The following is a 25,710-nucleotide window of genomic DNA, read 5'->3' as shown; positions in this document are numbered from 1 at the left end:
GTTATATTTCAGGCATCTCTGTTTTATGTCTGGGCCAGGACTCGATTTTTAATGTGTATCAAAATGTATGATGAATGTGTGAGTGATGATCTGTTTCTGCTTGGTGAAAGATATGCAGACGCTGCACAGATATACTGAAGCTGCAGAGAAAAATCATGCAAAAATCATGTGATAGGGTAAAAAAGCAGGTCTTGCTATGTTATTCAACCATTGTTATATAGGACTGCCACCACCTCTGCTGGAGGAGGAGCAGCCTCCAAAGCGCTGCTTCATGCCAGCATATATAGATTTGTACCAGTGAGGTTGTCCAGACTGAAGGGGGCGCCACCGCTACGCCCAGCCAAACCAAAGAAGAAGTCGTCAAGTTAACGCTTTAAAACTACCAAACCCATGAAGCACTAGGAGGCACAACAAACGTGCTAATACCAAACATTTCACTCAATGAACCCGGCATTTTAATTCTTGCAGCGACATGAGGTATCTGAATTAATTTCTTTTGACTTAACGCAACGATTACTGAAGGTTTCGCAGTAATGTGCACCATTGTTTGTTTACTATTTTCGCTAAATTCCTGGTTAAATCATTTCCGTTCCCTGTCAACTATCATTAGCTGCGGATGCTAGGCTGGCTGCTAATCACCGTTAGCAAACAAGCTAACCGTTAACGTTATTCCCGTTACTGTTAGTCTGTCTGTGCTAGGTAGCTTTATCGTGTCCTCATGTTTGGTACCATAATATTTTGTCTGGTTTCAGACAGAGCGGCTAATGTGTGGTTTAACGTTAGAAACAACGTCAACATTTGTCGATATTAACTACTGTAACTACACTTATCGTTAGCCCCGAGCTCGTCTTCACAAACTGTTGACGTGTGTTTGATGTTACATATTTTAATCCGGTTATTGTCAGCTGTTGTGCACCGTACTTTATGCTGACCTAGCTGCCATAACTATGAGTATTTCTTGGTATCGCACACAAAACGCATGGACACGTCAAATATTATGTTAAATGACCTCTGAAGGCGCTAGCTATCGTTTACATTAAACAGCTAGCTGTGATATTTGCTGTGTGGCTGGTATCTGAAATATTTGCATCTCTTGCATCTTTTCTGGGTATTGTGTAGTCCTGGAGTAGCTACCAAAGCCTCTTTGCTACATGCGTACAAATGGGTCTGTTTATTGTATATTTCGGCCATGTCCAAGACAAAAGGAGTCTGCACACACCCAGCAGAGTTTTAGATATTTAGTACATGGTAGGATTAGACTTGTGCAAGACACTTCTTTCAGACAGCGAGCATTATCTAATACATAGGTATAGGTTGGTGCAAAACAATTCTGTGAGCTGCTTATGTGGTTTGATAAACAAGAGGTTTGATGGTTTAGTAGAAGGTGCATGTGTGACAGGTAATCAAAAGATGTCTGCACAGTCCTGTTCACAAACTGCCTCCATCTCTTAAAAGGTGGTAAGGTAAGGCAGCGTGCAGGAAGAAGCCTCATTAGTTGGGTAATTATTGTCCCTGGTCAAAGGGTAAACCATGGAAGAGCTGCATTAGGCTGCAGATAGTGGCTGTGTGCTCTTAAAGGAGTGGGTAAAGTAATTTAACATGACAACAGTAAATTCTCATGAGTTCAGACCCGTCTCCTGTGTACCATGGTGTCTAACGTGAGTTGCTGGCTGTGCAGCGTAGTCCCTTTTGTTAGGTAGCCAGATGCATATAGAAAATATTTATGGATTTAAAAAGAGGTTGCTGTTGGCACATACAATTGCCTTGCAGTTTGTACTCAGTGGAGTGGAGTAGCTGCCTTGTAAATTATTGACCGTCTCAGTCCTCATAAATGATACAACGTGATGATGTTACCATATTAAGGCCATGAAAGTGCTCCAACACAAAGAGTCTGTCTTTGGATGAAGTGGATATTACAGAGTCCCTGCATGTGTTGTGAAACCACAAAGTGGAGCCGAACCTACAAAGTAGAGCAGTTGCGGAGCCTTTGATCACTCGTGCATATGATGGGACTTGATGTTTCTGCTCTTATAGCTGAGAGGACTGGTGATGAGGGGGCGATACACTGAGTCTATTCAGCGTCGCAGACCCAGCTTAAAAGAGAGACAGTGGCTCATCTGTAAGGTGTGGGTGGAGCTGTGCCCTCTGGCTGTCTGCTCTCAGTTTCTCGGTGACATTTCAACTGTGGAGAATTTCCATCAGATTCAGCCGTAGGTAGGAAACATTGTGGGTTTGATGGTGTTGTATTTTCTTTGTGGTGTGCCATGTTAGCTTGGAGGAATCTGCTTGCTCTGTCTTTTTTTTTTTTCACTGTATTTTTTTGTTCGACATTTGGCTCTGGTCTCTGCTGAATGAGTAAAGAGGAAGTGACATTGAAAGGGGGAGGAATACTGACCAAACTTGCACGGCTGGCAGGCAGTCTCCCCCACCACTCATTTCCCTTTTTTCTCCTCCATTAAAGTCTGTATAATGTTATTTGTGCTGAATTGTGGGTTCAGATTTCAAGTTATTCTTGCATGACATAGTCATTGGCGTTGAAAAGTTGGCCAGGGAAAAGGCCTACACAGTTTTTATGCCTTTAAGTTAAATTTGACCAATGTTCATCAGCAAGTGAGATCCTGAATACGTGAGGACTCGTATTATTTTCAACATTATTTCTTGAATTCGTTTTCTACCGTTTTCTAACTTTCTACCGTATGATTGAGGAAGCTTCAGTGACTGTCCTCTCATTTCAAAATGGAGAGTGACCAACCCCTACCCGCCACTGTCTGTACAACATCAAGATGCACTCTGCAATGGATTCTTTTGTCAAGTTTCAAACTCTCTCATCTCTCTTAAAGGTGTTGTTTCCTGTAGCCAGCTATGGCACCAGGGGATGTGGTGCCAGACCATGCCAAGCAGCTGAAGTCCAAGGAGAAGCGACCTGGAAATAGGGCATCGAAAGCAGACTGTGAGCCCGATGGGTCCTTTGTGTTTGAAGCTCATGAGGCTTGGAAGGACTTTCATAACTCCCTCAGGCATTTCTACGAAGTAGGAGAGCTCTGTGATGTCACGCTGAAGGTAGGTCACTCAGTCCAGACTCAAGTAAAGAAAGAGATGTGTCCTATATTTATGTCATAACTGATGTTTATGTCTTCCATGTCAGGTTAAAGGCTTTGATTTCATAAAGAATGCAAAAAAGATGAGAGCCTAATTAATCAAAATTTCAAGTTGAGTGTGGTTGTTTGATATATTTCCAAATCTCCAAATAGCTGCCAGAATCACACTACTTGGTCTGAACAGTCAAACTGTGGACATGAATAAGCAGTGAGTTTATCAATACTGTATACAGGGCGTGCCGTGTTGCCTGTTTTTCAAACCTGCATTTTGTGTCTGTCTCTTTTTGAAGGTTGGCAGTAGGTTGATACCATGTCACAAGCTAGTGCTGGCTTGTGTGATCCCTTACTTCAGGTATGTTCTGTTTTTCTGCTTTATTATTTGATTGAGGTCTATAAAAGCAATTTTCAATACAGTACAAACAGATAGGATGGTTATTTTCTTACTAGTGGACGCATTACAGGACAGAACTTGTTGTCTAAGCTGCTATTCCTTCCCTCAGGGCCATGTTCCTGTCAGACATGTCCGAGGCTAAGCAGGAACTGATAGAGATCAAGGACTTTGATGGTGATGCCATCCAGGACCTGGTGCATTTTGCCTACTCCTCCAAGCTCACATTAACTGTGGACAATGTGCAGCCACTGCTTTATGCTGCCTGCATCCTCCAGGTAAAGAAACGCAAATACAATCAGCCAACAAGCCACACAGACATTTAGTTCTCTCTGTAAAACTGCTTTGTTACTGCCTGGACCTGCCAGGTGGAGTTGGTGGCGAGAGCCTGCTGCGAGTACATGAAGGCCCACTTTCACCCCACCAACTGCCTGGCGGTTCGTACCTTTGCCGAGAGCCACAACCGCGTGGACCTGATGGACATGGCCGACCGCTATGCCTGCGAACACTTCACTGAGGTGGTGGAGTGCGAGGACTTCACATGCGTCTCCCCCCAGCACTTGCGCACTTTATTGTCCTCCGGCGAGCTCAACATCCACTCAGAGACGCAGGTGTACAATGCAGCAGTGAAGTGGCTGAAAGCAAACCCGCAGCACCACGAGGCCTGGCTGGACCAGATCATGTCTCAGGTGAGAGAGTTGGATCTCAAAGTTTTGCATTTGTGTTTTGAAGTTCTTCTGTATATGTTCCAGTAAAGTTAGACTTTATGACCATTATACTGATTACCTGAAGGGTTAGCTACATAACTGTCTGTAAAATTAGTGTTATGTATGTATGACAGCTTTATGTAATCACTTTTACAACCACAGTGAGTCTATGCTGCTCTCCCCCTCAGGTGCGCCTCCCCCTACTCCCTGTAGAATTCCTTACTGGAACAGTGGCTAAGGAAGAGATGATCAAAGGTAACCTGAGTTGTCGTGACCTGATGGATGAAGCCAGGAACTACCACCTGCACCTCAGCAACAAGGCAGTGCTGGACTTTGAGTATTCAGTCCGTACGATACCGCGGAAACACACTGCAGGTAGTACTTACAGGGTGGTTGTTTGGCTTTGAACACGTAACGACTGATTTTATGGCATGTGTAGTAACACTCAGCACTTTTTCTTATCTTCTTGAAAAAATACCTGCTACACTCATTAAACAGAATGCTTTTCTCTGTGTTCATGTGCTGCAGCGCGCTCATAACATAAGAAAATTTACACAAATGTACTATATTACGTATTTGCTGTGTGTATTTTTCCATCTTTTTAAAATGTGTTTGTCCTGAAGTTCTGTGGTCATGAAGTATGATGTGTCACTTTGCCAACTTTTTGTTCTTTCCTGCCACTTCTTCAGGGGTTTTGTTCTGCGTGGGAGGCCGGGGGGGTTCTGGTGACCCATTTCGCAGCATCGAGTGCTACTCCATCACTAAGAACAGCTGGTTCTTTGGCCCTGAAATGAACAGCAGACGGCGACACGTGGGTGTAATATCTGTGGGAGGTAAGAGGGCTTATATATGATAACACCACAGAAAGTAAAAGACGATGCGTTAAAAGAGGAACAGATGGAAAAGTTTAGAAATTGAAGAGCACAGGAAAACATGACAAATATTTTACACTTGACCCTACACACCTAGCTTAAATTAATGCAGTGTAATACAGCAGCCCTGCAATAAATCTCACCTGCATGAAGGTTTTAATGTTCAGTTTGTTCAAAAATGTTGTAGAGAGAACTATAAGATGATTTAGAAAATGAAATATTACAGATTCACTTCAAATCATCATTGTCATAAAGGCTTCATATCTGTTTGATGTTGGTCTCCTCAGGTAAAGTTTACGCTGTCGGGGGCCATGATGGCAACGAACATTTAGGCAACATGGAGATGTTCGACCCCCTCACCAACAAGTGGATGATGAAAGCCTCCATGAACACCAAGAGGTATTCAGACACTATGATATGCTGGATGTGAGAGGGACTTTCTGCTTTGGCGAGTGCGCCATCGCACAAAGGAGGCTGAATTTAGAAAAACAAAAAGCTTTTTCTGTCCATGTTAGCCATCCTGAGCCGAACAGGATGGATGTGAAAACTCTTGGTTTGGAGTGTGGATGTCAAAAACAAAGCTTTTTAAGAAGCAGTATGTCACGCCAGGCTTCCACAGTTGGGAATAACTTACACACTATTTGACTGCAGTTGAAAAAATTCTCTCCGGTGTACCATTTACTATCTACTGCATGTATTTACTGCATGTGTAGTAGTGTTGGCTAAACAGCAGAAATACTGCTTTGAGCAAAGATGTGTGTGCTTCTCAGGAGGGGTATAGCCTTGGCAGCTCTGGGTGGTCCCATCTATGCCATCGGAGGTCTGGACGACAGCTCCTGCTTCAATGATGTGGAGCGCTACGACATCGAAAGTGACTGCTGGAGCGCTGTGGCTCCGATGAACACGCCCAGAGGAGGAGTGGGATCTGTGGCGTTGGGGGTGAGACTGTAGAAAGCTGTGAATCGCTTGTGACTGATGCATGATGTCTGCTCTGGTCTTCACCGCTTTAACGCCTTCTCCTTGCCAGAGTTACGTGTACGCAGTGGGAGGCAACGATGGCGTGGCGTCGCTGTCCAGCGTGGAGCGGTTCAACCCGCACCTCAACAAGTGGACGGAGGTCAGCGAGATGGGCCAGCGGCGGGCTGGAAACGGAGTCAGCAAACTCAATGGCTGCCTCTATGTCGTAGGTGAGAGGAGTTAATACACTAAGACGGATTCCAAAGGCCCAGAGCCAGATGTTGTTGGTTGGAGCCGCAAACACACATTCAGGTCACATGTCTGTGTGTAAAAATTAGATTTTTATTGAGAGCCACTCAAGGTTCATTAGAAGTCAAAAGCTTTCAGGACATGAATTCTTTTAGCAATAGCGTAATCCTGCTCAAAGCAGCTGAGCGTTAGCATTCATCACTGCCAGGTTACATGTGTTTGTATTATTTCATGTGCAATAATCTAATGCATGCCAGTTTCCTGTTGGACCCCTCAGCAATAATTACCTCTACCGTCTTTCCTAAAGGTGGTTTTGACGACAATTCACCCCTGAGCTCTGTAGAGCGCTTCGACCCACGGATGCACCGCTGGGAGTACGTCTCCGAGCTGACAACCCCCCGCGGGGGAGTCGGGGTCGCCACTGTGATGGGAAGAGTGTTCGCAGTCGGGGGTCACAATGGGAACATCTACCTGAACACAGTGGAGGCTTTTGAGCCTCGAATGAACAGGTGAGGAGGCGAATGATTAAGACTGTGTGATGTGTGGATTTTAGGAAAATTACCCTCTCTTGTAGTGTGACTTAAGCTGCACAAAGGCTCCCTGTGTTTGCCAATAATTTAAGAGCTGAAGGAGACTGACTAATATTATCAAATAATAGAAACCTTACAGTATGCACACTGTACATCAGATATATCAGGTTAAAGCCTTTCTCAAATTAAATCTGAATTATGTTACAGGAGCATCAAAACTGAATAGAACTTGATGGTAACCTGGAAAACAGTCCGATAAGTTTAATTCTGCTGTGTTGTTTAGGACTGTCAGTATGTCTTCTTTTTCTCCTTCTGTTGTGATTTCTATGTGTTTGCTGCTCAGATGGGAGCTGGTGGGTTCAGTGTCTCACTGCCGTGCCGGAGCCGGAGTGGCTGTCTGCTCGTCTCACGTCAGCCAGATCAGGGACGTCGGCCAGGGCTCCAGCAACGTGGCCAACTGCATGTGACCGCCAACCCCACTTACTACCAGGTGACTGACTGCCAGGCCACCATCAGATCTGATCACTGCACAAGCACACGACACAAAGCACAAAACAGTGATGGAGTGATTTCACCCAGCAACCTTTATTGCTGTCGCTGCCGTCTGAACATCAGCCTGAAACACTCAGGCTGACGTTCGGGTTGCATGCAGTGATTGATAATAATTTAGGGAGGTTTTACTGACTTGAAGTGCACATCTGACAAATCTGAAGTCTTCTCTGACAAAATGACACGTTCAAGACATGTTTCTTGACTCCTGCTGGTGTTATTTGCAGTCAGTGATGTAGTATTTTGTACTGTATTTTCTTCTGTATGACTGCCTTGCCATAGTTTTGACTCTGTTGTTTTTAAGGGAAAATAGTAGCTGAGCCTTGTATTTAATGCAAGCTTCTTGAGGCTGAGAGACGAGTTTGGGTTCAGAGCTGTAGGTGAACTGCACACTATGAACAGAGAGTTTGAGGTGGGCTGATATGAAAGCATTTCAAAGGTCTCTGTCTCTGGTTTACTCGTCAGCTCTGCAGTTGTTTTTGTAATCCAGAGAGATGTGATCATACTGGATTAAACACCTTGTTTGCAGTGCAGCGTTCAGCCAATCTGAAATATGATGTTAAGATGTCAAATATATTAAGTACAACAATAAGTACAACATTCAGTGTACCCCAGGGCCTGTCTATGAAGTACATTTACATATGGCATCAACAGACACGCATACCGACGCTGCAGAGGGGGCTTTCCTGTAACAACAAAACCAGCTGAGCTTGTGTTGCAGTGTGACGTGTGGAGCTAACGTTACAGCTGGCTTTGTGAGACTACACAAAAAGTTTCCCTCATGGCTTCAAATGAGGCTTAAGGTTCAGTTTCTCTTGACTGTCCCTCAATATTAAATACGCCAACATTGCTCCAGCCTGTGGATCTGCAATAGATGCTAACAGCTACATTAGCTGTGGAAGGTACTAACACCAAATTCACAGAGTTAACACTAAAGCAACATAAAAATGGCAAAACTTACAGGTTCTTTTCAGGTTTGACGTCGGTATCAATCCATCTTTGAGCTTCAGTTTTGAAGTACAATGATTAGCAAACGTATCTTTCTAACTGAAAGTTTTTCAGTCGTTGTGGGGACGTTTCTATCAAGTCAATCCACTGAGTGGTCGGTGAAGATATTTTTGTTGGTTCTTGCAGCCAACAGCAGAGAAATAAGTGTGGGTTGCTCTTCATCTAACTGGCATTACAGCAAAGAAAAATAGTAGTTATGGGATGTAACTCCAGTTCCATGATGTAGCCCTCTACCTGCATGCTGTGGCAGCTACAGTAAATTCATTAAATATACTAAATCGTTTATGACAATATTGCAATATCAATGCTGTGGCAGACCATGACACGGATGGAACAGCTGTACTGCCCACCCCTCCTGTCTGAGCACTTTTTAAAGGTGCTTTTCACCGTTCTTCTATCAGCATTTCATCAGTAAGCTGGATCGTTCCCGAGCAGCAGCTTTTAGGGATTTGCCTGTAATTGTGTTTGAACAATCATTTGACTGGGACAAATCAGTCACTGGTCAGGAAGTGACAGAAGAATTTAACCGCTGCAAGTGCCAAACACAAAAAATGTGTGTCAGGGGACGCGAATCCAGTTCAACCGCCTGCTGAATGCTTTACCTCGACCTCAGACCTGAGGACGGTTTGATAGCTATAGACCTGAGAGTCGAGGAGCGATCAGAGCAATACGATGCACCTCTCCAGTCCAGTTTTCAGTTTTACATTATTGTACAGAGATTTGCTCAAACTGACGGGCGGATTTTAAAAATTCAAGTTTTGTGTTCGACGATAGCTGGACTGTCAGAAATCCTAATCAGAGTGCTTTCAGATGTGTGTGAGACTCAGCTGAGGTTTGTCTCTGCAGATGGTTATGTTATATTTTAATATATGGACATTTTGTATAATAAGATAGGTGTACCTTTGGTATTATTCTTTACTACACCATCTAATCTATTGCTGTGCACTATTTTCCTAGAATAGATGTGAAGTCTGAGTCTATTTTTGTCCTAAATGGAGAATTTCATGTTATTCATGTTTGAAGATGTTTATTTTACATTTATTTAACGGCCTATTTCTGCTCTGTCTATGAAAAATCACATAATTTCTGGCAACAGTTTTGTTTTTTTTTTTAGATTAGGCTGACAGAGTTTAACAAATGCGATACAGTTTCTGCTAGAAATATACATATTACTGCACAGTTTGTGTCCTGCCGGTGTTCATTCTAGTGCATATTATCAACAATATATTATCAGTATTGCTGCAGACTTTGTTAGCAAATGAGCCAGATGCTGTCTTTTGTAAACTTAACTGTACTTTTTGTTCATCCTCCTCTTGACTGCTTCCATCTTTTGCTTTTTATTTACATGTAATTGGTATAAATTGATATAATAAAGTTATGTGTAAAGTTCATTGGTGGGATTCCTTTTTTTTTTTGTTTCTGTAACACTTCATGAAATATTGCCTCCTCGTCCGGACGGGATCCAAACAAACTCTTCTGCAATCAAGTTTATTTAAAGTCATTATCAATATTCACATCAGACTGCGCTGATCTAAAGAGTTTGTGAGAGTTTCATGGTTCATTTTCCTGCACACACTCTTCTTTTCTCAGAGAAAAGTCATAAAAGAAAAGTAGGAAACGCTCGAGTTTTCCTGATTCTTCCATGTCTGCTGAACATTAACGTATAAATGATAATATAATGTCAAATTCTGTGTTTGTTGTTTTAGTAAAATCCCATTAAACCAAGTTAAAAAGTAACAGCATGGCGGCAGATGTTTGGCAGCGTAAAGTTTATTGGCAGTTGACATGTGGTTGTTATAAACCGTCTTCTGGACTTTGTGGTTTCACTGCGTCGGATACGATGTGTGCACTCCCATAATTAGTGCGTCATTAACATTATTCAAGTGTTTGTGTTATCATTCTGCGCTATGTGATATGACTTAAAGAGCCCTGGTAACAAACAGCACATAGAAACTGCATTGACTGAAATGTCGTTTAATCTCTTGATTAGTACATTTTACTTATGAAACACATTGAGTCTGAAGAAAACTTCATCATCGATCATTCAGCAAGAAGAAACATCCAGAAGAAAATAATTCTTTGTTGAAATCTAAACATTACAAAACTTTTTCAGCCTTATAAAATGTTACATTTTGCTTCATATTATCCTTTTTAATTGTTATTTTGGTTCTGTGAAACTCAAACGCTTCATCCTCCTGCCGTCGGTCCTTATGTAGAAAATGTGTCAAGAGGTCAAAGTGTGTGTCATCTGTGTTTTACTGCTCTCAGTCTTTGGACCCTGGTCGGATGCTGAAAAGAGGTGAGCTGAAGAGAAGATGCTCAGAGGTCGGGTAAGTGGCAGCTCGCTCACATCACACGCACGCTCACTGCCAGGCTGAGGCGTTTGGAGAAAGGCGTGAAGATATTAGCATGTGTAGAAACACCCGTTAGGAGGTGAACACAGAAACATGGACAGGAGACAAAGAATGCTTCTGCAGCTGCTCTGCTCTGCTGCTCTCCTTGCTTGCAGTAAGTCTCTGTTTGATCCAATGTTTTGTAGTTTTTGTGGCACTTTTGATCCCTGAGAGTGGATTTAATGATTATGCCGACCATGAGGAGCGTAAACCTGAGCGCACTGACCCTGGAAATGTCAAAAACAGGTGAATCAACTTAACTGAAACTGATAAGTTTAACATAAACATGATAAAAAAAAATAATGTGTACTGATGTGAGGCAGCTCTTGAGGACGTCAATTAAATGTGCTGCATTTTTAAATTGCCTGAGTGAGCAGACCTGAGAGGGAGGGGAGGCAGTTTAATTTAGATTCAATCAGTGGAAACGGTGGAAATCTGAAAAATCTCTAAGAATTAATAGAAAACTCAGCAGTGATCAGAGATTATTCACTCATGCATGGCATAGCTTTTCTTGTTTTTCCTCTTTTTTTTTTTTTTAATACTAAACCAAATCGTTAATAGTTTTATTGGCAAATTTAAAAAAAAAAAAAATCATGTACAAAAGATTTCTAAACCTTTTTCTTTGTTCAACCAATCTGTAGTACTTTGAATTGATCTGTCACTAAATGAGCTGCTTAGAAAACATCTCCAGACGCTGCCTTACTTAAATTATTTGATGATGTAAGTTTATTTTATAATCTGAAATGTTTCATATCAGTGGCTGTATCGTTGTTCTGATGTTTCTGAGGCAGCGCACCGTGTCAGGTGAGGAGGAAAACTCTTTGCTCTGAGGTTTTCTTGTTTCTTGTGTTTCTCAGTGGTGATTTTGTGGTGGTCTTTCAGCCCATTACAGATGCATGCAGAACATGTGATTCTATAGTGTCTGTGGAAGCTGTTAAAGTCAAACATTACAGAAGGATATATATGAGGCGCAGAAAGGTGACTGACATGTGGGTCCGTCATGGGACTTTTATGATTGATGGTCGTTCAAATGGTTGTCCAGCCTGTGAAAGTCCACATCAACAGGCCGACCATTAGTTTTTCTCTCTTTTAGTGCTTTTGTTCTGCTGTTCTTCCTCACTGGAAGAACAAAGTGTTAAAAGTAGAAGTACTCAATGCAGAAAAATGTCCCTGTGACTGATCTACTGTTATATTTCTATGTTACAGTAACTTGTATTATGTTGTTTTCAGTCCGTTGCCAGTGTCAGCCAGGCTGGAGGCAGTATGAGGATAAATGTTACTTCTTTTCCAATGACACCAAGTCGTGGCTGGATGCTAACGCGTTTTGTTTGGAGCAGAGCAGCAACCTGATGAGCATCCGGAACATTCACGAGAGGGTGAGACGTCACGCGTCAGCTTCCAGGAGCAAGATTTAAAACGTGTTCTCCTATCATTTCACACGCTGGGCTCATTTTTTATGTCTTGCTTCTAGTTGTGGGTGAGGACTCAAATCAGCACAGAGATCTACTGGATCGGCCTGAATGACCGAGGCTCCGAGGATGTGTGGGAGTGGAGTGATGGGAGTCCGTTTTTACCATACATAGCGTATGTAATACTGTTAACACTCAAATACTGGATGGATTCAGTCAATCGTCATCATCAATCATGGGTTCAAAATCATTGTTAATGAATATATTTCCTTAATATCTGTGGAGTTTCTCCTGCACACCTGTCCATCCACAGGTGTGCAAACAGTCGTGCTCTTTTACTGAAGTTTACCCCCAAAATGATTTCTCTCCTGTTTCAGGTACTGGAGGCTGGGCCAGCCTGATAACTGGGGTGCTGACCCTGGGGAGGACTGTGGTGAGGTGGTGGGATCCGACGCTGGACTCTGGAATGATGAGAACTGCAGCGCGAAGAGGAAGTACATCTGCAAGCACATCAACCGTAAGTCCACCATTTACCTCCTACATATGTTTGCAACACTCAGTGAAGCTGGTGAGGTCAAACATTCAATTCTGTTCTTTAGCCAATCCTGCCCCGCAGTGTGACTTAGCCAACGGCTGGAGACAGTACGGCTCCAACTGCTACAAGCTGAAGGCCGAGACCAGGAAGAGTTGGTCTGAAGCCAGACATGACTGTGTGCAGGACGGAGGAGACCTGGTGTCCATCACCTCAGCAGCAGAGGAGCAGTACGTCACCGGAAGGCTGGACTCGTCACGTTTTGACCTCTGGATCGGCCTTTCCACACTGGTGAGTGGAACATAGTGTGGCTTTAAGAAGCTCATGTCATTTTGCACATCAATGTGAAGACGAGCTTTGTTTCTGCAGAAATGCAACAAGATTTCATGTGAAGTCGAAGCAGGAAACAGTCAGTTCAGCTGGTCCGACGCTGTCACGGTGCAGTACACCAACTGGGCTAGCAATGAGCCTACAGTGTAAGACATCACATCACATGCCTGCCTTTAAAACCTAAATATTAACCTGTGAGGTCAATGTTTTAACCCATGTTTTCCAACAGTGACGCACAGGTCGGCTCGTGTTCTGCAATAATCAAAGATGCAACCAATGAATTTGGGAAATGGAAATCCCTTGTGTGCAGATATGAGCGTCCTTACATGTGTAAACGACCTCTGAACAGTAAGCTGCATTGTTTTGGACATACACAAAGATAGTATCTGTTATCACAGTCATGATGTCTTTATTTTCATCATACATTATAATTATGTTTAGACTCTTTTCCTTCTAACATTCCTCCAACACTCCCTCCAGCCATCTGCCCTCTTGGCTGGCTGAGCTTCGCTGGCAGTTGTTACTGGTTGGTCAGTAATACCGATCTGTTGACCACCTGGCATGAGGCCTTCTCCAAGTGCTCTGATGTGGGGGCCCACCTGCTGATTATCAACAGGTAGGAGAGAACAAAACAGCAAACATTACACACATTACAAATGAACGGTTGAATTCATAAGCAGTAAACGCATCATTGCTCAGGTCCGTACACTCAGGGGTTTCACTGCAGCAGTGTCACATTGAGCTAAAAGAGGCTAAAAAGCTCATTAGCTGAGCAGGACTGCTGGTTAGTCTGACAATAGTATTAAAGCCCCTTCTAGTAATTTAATCCACCGTTAATGTAAAACAATTAATTAAGCTTTAAATAGGAATTACACGTCACAAGGAGACATGCTGGCTTTGTCCTTCATGTGGTTCCATTCTACTCACAGTCAGGTCCATTAATGACGATGTCTTAAATCAACTGACTGATCCATGCTGCCTTTAGAGTGAGGACACAAGGAGTCTCACCCTGTCTGATGTTTTTGTCCCCTTCCTCATGTGCAGTCAAGAGGAACAGTTCTTCATAAATGGGAACCTTCCAGACTTTCACCTCGTGGACATTCCTGACGTCTGGATTGGTTTATCAGGTTCATCACACGCTTCATGTTTTGACTCTCACTGTGAGATAATAGCAAAAATGTCTCTTTACAATAAATGTGATTTGTGAAAATGTCTTTGTTGATCTTACCAGATAAGTACCAGGATGGAGATTTCAAATGGGTGGATAAAACCGCGGTTATGTTTTCCAACTATGGCCCCGGTTGGCCCAGAAACACTGCAGGCGCCTGGGACTGCGGTCAGATCTTCACAGGTAGAATCTCTGAACTGACACTTTCATGTCTTTTCAGTTGAGGCTGGCGTCGCAAGACCAGCGTTTTTGCTCTCTTCCAGGAAATTATGATGGGAAATGGGAAACAACCAACTGCTTCAAGCGCCTGGGTTACATTTGTGAGATGACAGGTGGACAGAACCCCAAGCCAACCTCCGCTCCCGGTCAGACTTCACGGTCCCTCCTCATGTAAAGCCAAGGCTGTGTTATTAACTGTGTAATAACTGTGGGATTGCTTTGCTGCAGACTCCCACTGTGACGCTGGATATCTGCTGTTTGGGGACTTCTGCTATCAGTTTGAGACGGAGTCGGTGAAAAACTGGCAGGATGCTGAGGCTCACTGTAACAGAGAGCAGGCTCACCTGGTCAGCTTCCACTCACAGGAAGAACTGAGTTTCCTCACTGGTGAGCAGCTCAGAGAGCGCGCTAGTCATCAGGAAATAACTCATCAAAAAACAATGTGACCGTAAATATATTGTTTGACATTAAAATTCACTTGATGTCCTTTTATCTGCAGCTCACATGCCAGCGGAGGCCTGGGTGGGGCTGAATGATATCAAGGTTGAAAACCAGTTTGTTTACAGCGATGGGAGTCCTGCCGTAAGTGATAAAACTGTGATGTGTGATGCATTTAAGTGTAAAACAATCCCAGTTTGGCACCAAGAAAATAAATAACCGTCTTGAACATCCCGTCACCACAGACATTTGAAAACTGATGATCCTCAGTGCTTCATTATGTTGATATCTCACGTTAAAATGCTCATGTTAAAGCAGCTTTTCATTCAGGGGCTGCTTCTGTCTTTGGATCTCAGGACCTCCTCCCGTGGGGGCACAGCCAGCCGGACAACTGGCAGAACAACGAGGACTGTGTGCACCTCCGAGGGATGGACCACGAGGACCCTGGGAAACTCAGTGATGATTTCTGCACCACCACAAAGGAGTTCATCTGCAAAAAAGGTCTGAAGCACTTCATTGATTTATTCATTTCTCATTATCCCTCCTCTTCTCTCGTGTTGTACAACACATTCATACATATTGGTCTTGTCTCTCCATAGCCAAAGGACAAGGCCCTCCTCCCCAGCCCCCGACATCTGGACCAGGTTAACTGGACACGACGCTGATCTTTACACTTCAAGCATGATCTGGTAATATGTGTGTGTTTAACTGGATTTGTGCTTACATGCTTTGCTGTGGGTCGTGTTTGTCGCAGGATGGAATGTGAAATGCGGCTCTTGGATGTCCGACCCTTTCAACGACTTCTGCTACCTCTTTAACTTCCTGTCTATGAGGAACTGGGCAGAGGCTCGAGCCGACTGTGTCAACCAGGGAGGAGACCTCATCAGTGTCACCGACCCCTTTGAACAGGCCTTCATACACGGTGAGACCCTCACTTCTTTGCTCCAATGTTGCACCGCCATGTTTCTTCTGCAAGCTTGGAAAGGGAGTGGTGAGGCGAGGGGTATTCAGTTGCTTGTAATCTGCAGTGTGACCACTAGATGGCACAAAATCCTACACAGTGGACCTTTAAAGCTGCTAAGTGCTGCTTTTCAGTCTGCGCTTCAGTTACTCTTTAAGTGTTTTGTTGTTTCCTCTCAGGCGTGATCCAGCAGAGTCCCACAGGGATCTCTCTGTGGATGGGCGGTCATGACTCCGTCACTGAAGGCGGCTGGGAGTGGACGGATGGTTCTCCTTTCAGATACATCTACTGGAACGCAGGTTAATTCATGATTTCTGTGAGAATGCATTCAGAAACAAATGTATAAGAATTATTGTCTTGCAAAAAAAAAAACAAAATCCGAATTCCCTTTCTTGGCTTCACCTTTCCTCTCAGGTAACCCAGACAACTATTACGGTGAAGACTGCCTGTCTATACTTATTAACAGTGGCTACTGGAACGACGACAACTGTGAGCAGAACAGAGGATACATCTGCAAGCGGAGAGGTGAGATATGTTGCTTTAAGACATTTTATCATCAATATTTAGAGCGTTGATCCATGCTGGTAACACGATACTCATGTTTCCTCTGGCAGGAAACACACCTGAGCCTCCTCCACCTCATGATGGTAACGATACATCACTATTTTTCACGGCTTCCTGCATAATAACTTCATGAAACAACACAAAAAATATAGAAATGTCATGATCAGTTATATTTGCATTGAAAAAATGACACGAAGCAGCCATTAATCGTTCCTGCTGCAGGTTTCATGACAGCGCTGGTGTGCCAGGACTCCTCCGCTGTCCTTCACTGTCCACAGGAAAGCGTAATTAACATCCAGTCGGCTTTCTACGGACGGAAGAGTGATGACATCTGTCCACACCTGGGGGGATCAGGAGGTGGTGCTGGACAGGACTCACTAAAAACAAAAAAGATTAAAATGCAAAAACTGCATTTCTCTGCTGCCTTCTGGCTGATTGTTTAATATAAATCCTATAAAACTGATAAGGGAATATTGATCTATGCTTCATCAAGAGATCATCTCTGTTCTGTAGGGAGCTGCTCAGTGGAAGGTGTCCTTCCTGGCTATAGAAAGGCATGTGACAACCGTCGCTTCTGCTTTGCGTACGCCCATGCGGAGGTGGACCCCTGCCCCACTGTCTCCAAATATCTTGAGATTATCTACAGCTGTGAGCAAAAAGGTAGGCCCTTTTTCTCTTTTCTCTGATTCATTTTAGGAGTTTAATATCCAACCAACTCCAACGTCTCCTGGAGTATCACAGAACACCCCTGAATTTGTGTAGTCGCAGCTTAAGGCTAATGTTTTGTTGTGTGATTTGGCCGCTCACAGTGTGTCTTCACGGCCTCGGTGTTGAGGACGGGAACATCACAGATTCCCAGCTCTCTGCGTCCTCCTCCACTGGTCTCTTCACTCCCAGCAAAGCCCGTTTGAATGGAGATTCCTGCTGGATGCCTTCAGGAAGCCGTATGTACCAACTCAGCGGTCACACACAGTGTTGTAGTGCAGGATACACGCAGGTATATAGCATATACCTACTGATTTTTTTAGTCGGCATTGCGTATACCCACTTCTAAATCCCTCCTGATATCCATCATTCAGTGTGCTGCAAGAACCAAGAGCAAGAAAGTTGTTTTTCTTAGGATGGCGAAGGCGTAAACCACCCTACTCTGCCTGTGATTGGTTAGAGTTTATTGCCCCCATTGATTAGTTTGATTAGGTTTAAGCATGAGGAGTGATGATTGGTTAAGGTTAGAATAAGAATGTCAGTGTAAGCCAATCAGAGGCAGGATAGGGCAGGTCATACCTTCACCATCCTATGTGTTGAATTGGTATCCTCACTTTAACCTCATCCTGTATCTAATGTCCCCTCCTCCAGCGACCTCAAGCTGGATCCAGGTAAACCTGGGCCAGACCAGAAAAGTAACAGGAATAGTTATCCAGGGTTGTCCCCAAACTGACTACTGGCTCACCAAATTTAAGCTCCAGCACAGTGTGGACGGAGCAACCTGGACTGACTACACTGCAGACGGCGAGGTGAGTAAGCAGAGGCCGCCATCTGCCAAACTGGAACAGTACCTGGAGGTCACCACCTTCCTGCTTCAAAACCAGACTGTGAGGCTGCAGAGCAGGTGGTCATTCTGGATTTTTTCCAGTTTTTGCCAGGCTCAACAGACAGGAACACTCCTGACACTCAGCTGCTGGGTACGCCTGTGTCGGCTCAGCACGTCCGCATCATCCCACTGGAGTTCAGCGGTCAGGCGGGCCTTCGCTTCGACGTCTTAGGGTGCACACCGGACTGTAAGGCTGCCACTCTGCCAGTGCTGCAGATCTTCCAATTTCCAAAAAATGTATCTTACTGTATCATCAGTGAGACATTGTAGTGATGCTGTTCTGTTCTTTCACAAATGACGGTCACTAATGAAAAGTTGTGGTTGAACAGATGCAGTCACATGCGCCAGTAAGCCCAACTTCAACACTACCGGTGATCAAATGACGTGAGTGATACCCAAAATAATATATGCAGATTATATGGAGCACTTGTATCCTGTTCTGTTCATTAATAGTGTTATTTTTGCGATGCTCGTGTGTCTTCCAGAGTCCACTGCCCTGCAGGCTGTGCCAGGGAGGATTACATAGTGTACGGCACTGCAGAATACCGAGGGGTGAGCGAATGTCGAGTGTCGATGGAAAGATTTTTTAAAAGCCGAATATATAAATATCTCTCTCTGCTCTATCAGGACTCAAACATCTGTGCTGCAGCTGTCCATGCCGGAGTGATACTGAACGACATCGGGGGAGATTGTACTTTGCTGAAAGCTGCGGGACAGGACTTCTATGCCGGCTCCACAAGGAACGGCATCACCTCGAGACAGTAAGTCGCTGCGGTTTAAGCTGCATCCTTTTTCCTTGTGTAGTTCAAAGGTCAACACCAAATGCATTTTTCCACAGATATGATGGAGAGTATGCTGTGTCTTACACCTTTGCAGATGGGGGTGAGTTGAGATGCATTTATGATCCTCTCAGTGAAACTCTTTGCTGTTTGTTTGTTTGTTTGTTTGTTTGTTTGTTTCATTCATGGTCTTTCCCACTCCTACAGAGCTGAGGTGTTCAGGGCCTGACTGGTATGAGTTCGGAGAGTTCTGCTACAAACCTTTTGGAGACAAAAAGACATGGCACCGCGCTCAGGACACCTGCAGGAGTCTGGGCGCCGAACTCGTGTCCATCCGCTCGATGACAGAGCAGAGCTGGCTGGAAAGCTACCTGTACATGGGTATGGATGTAGAAAACAGGAGGTGAAACCTGGTTTAGTGATAAAGAAAGTCAGAACACTTTTAATGTCTTTTGCTTTTGTCCTTCACAGCCACCAGTGACATGTGGACTGGTCTGAATGACCTGTTTATGCCTGGTTTGTTCACCTGGTCTGACCAACACATAGTGACCTTCACTTACTGGGCTGTAGGTGCACCCAGCAACCACAACGGGTTCAATGAAGACTGTGTGGAGATGGTGCACCAGGTGAGAAAGATGGACAGACAGACACACCAGTAAAGTACATTTTATGGTACAGATGCAAAGAGAAAACCTGACCATTGTGCACCCTGCATGGAGAAATTCAAGCTGGAAATTTTGCTCATTTTGCTGCCCGTTTCGTCTCTGCTTCAGACCGGTCGATGGGATGACGTGTCCTGTTCAGAACTCAATACCTTCATATGCAAAATGCCCAAAGCACATTACCCAGCGCCCTCCGTAAAGCCCACCGTGTACGGATGCCCTCAGGTAGGACGAACTCATCAAACATTTTATTTTTCTGTGTTGTTTCAGTTATGAAACTGCCGCCTCGGCCTCACTTCTGTAATATGTGTCAGGGCTGGGATGCATACGGCTACGCCTGCTACTGGATGGAGGAGGCCACCAGGAGCTGGTCAGACGCTAAGGACTTCTGTAACGAGCAGGACAGCTTCTTGGTGCACATTGGAGACATGTGAGCTATTGAAGCAGCAGAGCATCCCACATCTTTCGTTGCTCCTGTCCCAACTTGTTTGTAGCATGTTGCTGTATCAAATTCAGAATAAGCAGATATTTACAGAATCAATGAAGCTGCTGAGGTCAGACATTAAATACTCACTCGTCTGTCTGTGTTTCACTGCAGTTATGAGCAGTCACACTTCACAGTGGGCCTGTCAGAAAAGACTGGTCTGTGGTGGATTGGCCTGCGTGCTAAAGGAGGAGCAGGTGGAGGTGTGGACTATATCTGGGACAACGGCTCACCTCTCACCTTCACTCACTGGGACAAAGACCAGCCAGGTACAGTCCGAACACCACCATGACATCAGCTGGACAGGATATATGGACACACTGGAAAACACCAGCGTTCTTTTTGTCTCTAGATAGCGGGGACGGCACTTGTGTGGCCATGACAACGGGTCAGGTTAGTGGTTTCTGGGATGACAAGCAGTGCACAGAGAAACACGCCTTCATCTGTGAGAAACCCAGGCCTGATATCTCCCCACCCACCAAACCGCCGACTCCTCCTCCATCAGAGGGCTGCGCCGATGGCTGGACGGCCCTGCCTCACTTCAGAAACTGTTACAAGGTGAACCGCTAACACCACGAGTCTCTGCAGGGGCCTGTGGGCCAGTGGTCTGCTTTCCAGTACTGATTTTATTGGCTGGTTTCTCGTAGCTCTTCCACAATGTGGACTGGTCCCAGAAGAAGAGCTGGGGAGCAGCACAGGAGGACTGTGTCGCCCGAGGAGCGAATCTGGTCAGCATCCACGGGCAGGAGGAGGAAGACTTCCTGTCTCTGTACAGCAAAGCCAGCAGCAAGTGGATCGGTCTCAAGCACAACCCGACAGAGGGAGGTGAGCAGAATGTGGTTTATAGAGTGGACCCTGGTGGAAGCTAACTGGGATCATACAACTAAAGAATAAACTACTCTCATTCCCATCACGTAGGCTATTCTTGGAGCGACGGCACACCTCTCTCTCACACCAACTGGGGTCCCGGGGAGCCCAACAACCACGAGGGCCGCGAGGAGTGTGTGGAGATGGTGAGCAGCACCAACGGCAGCTACTCCTGGTGGAACGATCTCAACTGTGACGCTCACCAGGACTGGATATGCATGATTTCTAAAGGGAAGAACCCCGTCCTGCCCCCGAGCCCCCCGCCTCCTGTCCCAGGTGAATCCTCCCTCCGCACCATGCACATGTAATGTTCATGTCATGAGCTGCTCCTACTCATTCGATACCTGCGCTGTGTGGATATATAGAGCACTGCCTTATATTTACCCTGTGGCATTATATCTGAGTGTCCTAGAGTTTATTTATGCCCTTAAAAATCAAAATCCCTGCAGTGAAATAAAAAAAACAACTTCCATAGCATGTGCGCTACTTTCTGCTAACAATCCCACAATATAATGCTCAACCCTCAGCTCCTGACTGTGGTTCAAACCTCGGCTGGAGGAAGAACAACAACATCTGCTACTACTACAACGACACCGACATGGTGGACTTCAACACGGCCATGAGACGCTGCTACGATGAGAAGGCCTCCCTCGTCTCCATCCTCAGCAAAGACGAGCAGGCATTCGTGAACAGCATGGTGCGCCTCTCTTCTGTTTTCCTTGACGTCTTTGCATTGGAACATGTGGTTATGCGTTGCGTTGCGTTGTGTTGTTACATGTTGTCGTCATGCTCCTCCAGGTGGGGACAGGCCAGGCTGCTCTAGCTTGGATTGGAATGAGAATGTCTGGCATTGCAAGTGGACAGTACATGTAAGTGTATGTCTAAGTGATATAAGTTGAGGTGGATTTAAAAGGAAGTTTTTGTTCATTTGAGTTTTCTGACAAACGGATGTCATTAGAGCCAAATCCCAAAGCTGCTCAATATGCAGTGAACAATGAAATAAGTGCTAATGAATGATATTCTGTAGATGACAAAAGCACAGTGGAAAGGATTTTCTCTTTATGTGCACACAAAAGGCCAATCCTCTGTTTCACCTGCACAGGTGGGTGGACCTCTCCCCTGTGACATACACCCATTGGGGTACGGGTGAGCCCAACAACGCCAACGGGGAGGAACAGTGCGTTCAGATGAACAGATATCGAGGTATTGAAACTCCACGCTCATACAGATCTCTTTGCACACTGTGCACGTTCACTGAATGACGTGTTCACAATGAGCTCTGGTGTGTTAAGGCAGATGGAACGATGCCAACTGTGGTCGGGGTGGAGCAGGCTACGTCTGTAAGAAGTTCCCTGGAGATGTCCACACCCCTCCTCCACCCACGCAGCCCTGGGAGGGCAACTGCCCTGCAGGTAACACACACTTCTTAAATATAAAACATCCTGAATCGTGTGTTCTTTATTTATTAAAACACGCAGGTTATGTGTAGATGAGTGTGTGTAACGCTGTCACGATACAGACCATGATACCGATTCAGCTCAGTCCTCTGTGCTCTGCTTTCATTGTTAGAACATAAATGAGCTTCACTCTACGTACACAAACACACGTGTGCAGCAGTCAAGCTGGAACTGATGTCACCTATTTTCCGTCCTTCCCTCCAGGTTGGATGCTTTTCAAGGATAAGTGCTTCATGTTCAAAGGGAAGAAAGATGACATCAAAGCCAACTGGTCTTATGCTCGGGGTTGGTGCAAAGACCAAGGAGGAGAGCTGGCAGTTATTGACGACCAATACGAGAACGGTGAGCGAAATGAAAGCATCCAGTGGCTCCAGGTCAGAGACTGCCCTCCATAGCCTGATCCTCTGCTGTCCTTCAGACTTTGTGTCTAGTTACCTGAGGGACCTGCAGCTCCCCGCGTGGATCGGCCTGTCGGATCTCCTGTTAGAGAATCAGTACGCCTGGAGTGACGGGGTCAGCCCTGTGCTGTACACCAACTGGAACGACAAGGAGCCCAACAACGCAGGAGGAGCAGTGAGATACTTCACTGACTCTACAGAGTTCTCTATGATAAATGGAGCAAAGCAGCAGCAGTGAAACCTGCTCACGTTTACGTGAGATGGCTTGAAGCTTTCTTGTCGTCCCCAACAGGAACACTGCGTGGCGATGGTTCACAACCACCTGGTGAGCGGCAAGTGGAACGATGACGCCTGCCATAAGGACTACAGCTTCGTCTGCTACAGGAAGAAATGTCCGTAAACAGCTGCTTTTGCTCCAATAGCATTCATTTCCTTTTATTAACATTTCAAACATATAGCAGCTAAATCCCTGCACTGAGTCCATCTGCTTCCACATCAGCAAGCAGCATCGACCCTCCACCCCCGACCATGAGCCCCTGTCCGTCTGGCTACATCTCCTGGTACCAGAACTGCTACAGGCTGGTGGAGGAGCCGGCGAGCTGGGACGCGGCTCAGGCGGCCTGCGAGCAGCAGGGAGGCAACCTGGCCAGCATCGACATGAGCTACGACCAGGCCTTCGTCGCCGGAGTGGTGCTGCAGGGCAAAGCCGACGCCTGGATCGGACTCAGGCGCAAAGTACTGAACACACATTAAAGACGTGAAAACGTATTAAAATGTTTAAATAAGCAGCAAGAAAAGTTAAAAAAAACATCCGCATTTATTAAGGAGTTAACACTCAAAAGCTAATCTCAGGTCGAGACCAAGCAACCCATTAACTGTCAGTGAAAGCACCACTACAACAATGAAAAAATACTCCATTCCAAGTATAAGTACTGAGACAGGGCTCAGCTACACACACGCCAAAAAGGTTGAAAACTAGTATTTTAATCTTCAACATTTCTTTTAATCTTCTCACTCACCTCTAGAGGTTTTACTGTATTTGTTATTTGCTTCTTTCTACACAAGAATGGACTCAGTCACCGTTGAACCCAACCTTTCATTCTCTTGTAACGCAGGACAACAGCTCCTACGTGTGGACAGACAGCTGGCCAGTCTTCTTCACTCAGTGGGGACCGGGAGAGCCCAGCAACATTAAAGACGAGGGCTGCGTGAGTATGCACGGTTCACGCTGGTTCCACGGGACCTGGAACGACACCGGGTGTGACCAAGCTAAACCCTACATCTGCAAGATCTCCTCAGGTATGCGACACAGGCTGAAGCTGCTTTTTGTTACACTTACAGCCTAAAACTTGAAGCACTGTCGATTAATTAAGTCGTCTCTCAGAGAAACCGCCATCGACTCCCGCCCCCGGTGATGGGAAGTGTCTGCCGTTCTGGATCCCCTACGGCCGCCACTGTTACTACGTCTACAACGCTGAGCAGGGTTTCTCTTGGCCGGACTCCCAACACCGCTGCCAGTCGCTCAGGACGGAGCTGGCGTCCATTCACAGCAGAGCGGAGGTGGAGTTCATCAGGAACCTCAACTACACCAAACATCACCACCTCTGGATCGGCCTCACCAGGGACAGCCACTGTGAGTGAAGAGACGGACAAAAGAACAACGATACCGATGTTTTTTCAGAGTACTGCTTGGACCTGAGCTTTGGATCACACACAGAACACACCGATATGTGCGCCAACCTTTTTGATGCTTGTATGTTTCCTAGTTGGCTGGGCCTGGACAGACAGGACGTCTCTGGGTTTCCTCAACTGGGCTCCTGGAGAGCCCAACGCAGCCTTCCACCCGGGGGAGGCGGCCCAAGAGAACTGCGTGGAGATGACCCACGATGGATACTGGAATGACAACAACTGCCTGCAGAAGAGAGGTTTTGTGTGCCGCCACCGGCAGTGTAAGGATTTTTTTATTACTTTTTAATGGCACACATTCATTTTGGGTTGCAAAGACAAGCTCAGATGAACATCTTCTCTGTGTGAAACTCTCTTTCAGACTATACAACAGATGATGGTGGAAATCCAGTTTTTCCCACTGATGGTCCTGGAGGTGTCAGCAGTAAGTGTGACAAATACATTTTACCTTTGGGCCTCACATCATTTTTAGAAATAACTGCTGACATGGCGAGTGAAATTTTGTTCAGACATTCTCGGTCCATAGATGATGAATCTGACTTCTCCTCTAGCGCCACCAACAGGTCAAAATTCTCACCTGCACAACAAAGTTCACATGTGGGGTTTTGAGTTCAACAACTGTTGGATTGATTGCCATGAAACCTGTTAGATTCATGTCTCCTTCAGAATGGTTTACTACAACTTTGGTCACCGTCTAGCGCCACCTGTAGGTCAGACTGTTTCTTAAATTTGTCCAATATTTTATGATCAGATGCCTGCAAAACTAACGACACTCCCATCAACCTCAGCTGTACTTTGAGCTTACTGCTAATTAGCATCGTAAGCACGTTCACATGATGTTAGCAATCAGCTCCAAGCATCACTGGAAGGTCAATTTTAAGTATTTATTTACTGTGCCTGCAGTGTAGATTTGTGGTTTGCGTTACAGAAACTGTTGTGCAAAGCTTTAAATTAAAAACGTGTTTAACATCCACGCTGACACGTGCTCTGTTTGTACAGATGCAGGCCTGATAGCAGGAGCTGTCATTGCAGCCATTGTGGTTTTCGTCTTGATCATTGGACTGCTGTACTATGTCTTCAAAGTCCGGGGGTATAAAGTGAGCGGCTCGAGCCACCCAACAAGACCAGCCAGTAACGTTGACGTGGTAAGTTACTGATTAGCCTGTTATAGCTGGGTGTGAACGACTGAATACTAAGCTGTGTCATTCCTCTGTTGCAGCCTGCTTTCACCAACCCAAACTTTGCAGGAGACTCAGACACATAAACATCATTCAAGCTTTGCACAGTACATCCAATGTGACACTTCTTTAAAGAACAAATCGCTGATAATGTAGTTTTTAAGTCTACGTTCTTAAATCTCTACTATGTGTATTGTAATACACTGAAAAAATGATCTTTTGTTGTTCATGTGTTA

The 25,710-nt window shown here is 45.2% G+C and overlaps 2 protein-coding genes across 3 annotated transcripts; both read left to right on the top strand.

Moving 5' to 3' along the window:
* The first annotated feature begins 359 nt into the window (after positions 1-359).
* On the top strand, positions 360-11,328 carry klhl8 (kelch-like family member 8). Of its 2 annotated transcripts, XM_070988383.1 has the most exons (13): positions 368-477; positions 2,841-3,060; positions 3,389-3,450; positions 3,599-3,764; positions 3,855-4,175; positions 4,382-4,568; positions 4,883-5,026; positions 5,353-5,464; positions 5,836-6,004; positions 6,093-6,252; positions 6,579-6,780; positions 7,145-7,291; positions 10,627-11,328. In XM_070988383.1, exons 2-12 carry the CDS (start codon positions 2,863-2,865, stop codon positions 7,266-7,268), a joined length of 1,845 nt encoding a protein of 614 aa, XP_070844484.1. In that variant the 5' UTR covers positions 368-477; positions 2,841-2,862; the 3' UTR covers positions 7,269-7,291; positions 10,627-11,328. The 2 variants fall into 2 exon arrangements, with proteins under 2 accessions (XP_070844483.1, XP_070844484.1); XM_070988382.1 differs by lacking the exon at positions 10,627-11,328 and having other exon boundaries at positions 360-477; positions 7,145-9,749.
* On the top strand, positions 10,949-25,643 carry LOC139348992 (uncharacterized). Its single transcript, XM_070989429.1, has 50 exons — positions 10,949-10,997; positions 11,982-12,127; positions 12,223-12,335; positions 12,538-12,677; positions 12,760-12,983; positions 13,062-13,168; positions 13,252-13,370; positions 13,503-13,638; positions 14,067-14,149; positions 14,254-14,373; positions 14,454-14,555; positions 14,638-14,796; positions 14,909-14,991; positions 15,204-15,348; positions 15,447-15,491; positions 15,602-15,769; positions 15,988-16,107; positions 16,223-16,333; positions 16,423-16,455; positions 16,595-16,729; positions 16,886-17,032; positions 17,182-17,316; positions 17,729-17,886; positions 18,006-18,150; positions 18,293-18,347; positions 18,449-18,515; positions 18,591-18,724; positions 18,802-18,845; positions 18,950-19,123; positions 19,214-19,368; positions 19,516-19,629; positions 19,719-19,834; positions 20,003-20,157; positions 20,241-20,446; positions 20,536-20,713; positions 20,807-21,031; positions 21,283-21,452; positions 21,554-21,624; positions 21,858-21,958; positions 22,048-22,167; positions 22,417-22,554; positions 22,631-22,785; positions 22,903-23,002; positions 23,110-23,345; positions 23,726-23,909; positions 23,995-24,243; positions 24,377-24,559; positions 24,658-24,720; positions 25,296-25,441; positions 25,516-25,643. Exons 1-50 carry the CDS (start codon positions 10,949-10,951, stop codon positions 25,558-25,560), a joined length of 6,507 nt encoding a protein of 2,168 aa, XP_070845530.1. The 3' UTR covers positions 25,561-25,643.
* The last annotated feature ends 67 nt before the right edge of the window (positions 25,644-25,710 follow it).

This window comes from Chaetodon trifascialis, chromosome 20 (genome assembly GCF_039877785.1).
Source record: "Chaetodon trifascialis isolate fChaTrf1 chromosome 20, fChaTrf1.hap1, whole genome shotgun sequence".
Taxonomy (NCBI): Eukaryota; Metazoa; Chordata; class Actinopteri; order Chaetodontiformes; family Chaetodontidae; genus Chaetodon; species Chaetodon trifascialis.
Note: the sequence above shows the minus strand (reverse complement) of the source record. Positions and strands in the feature narration are given on the sequence as shown.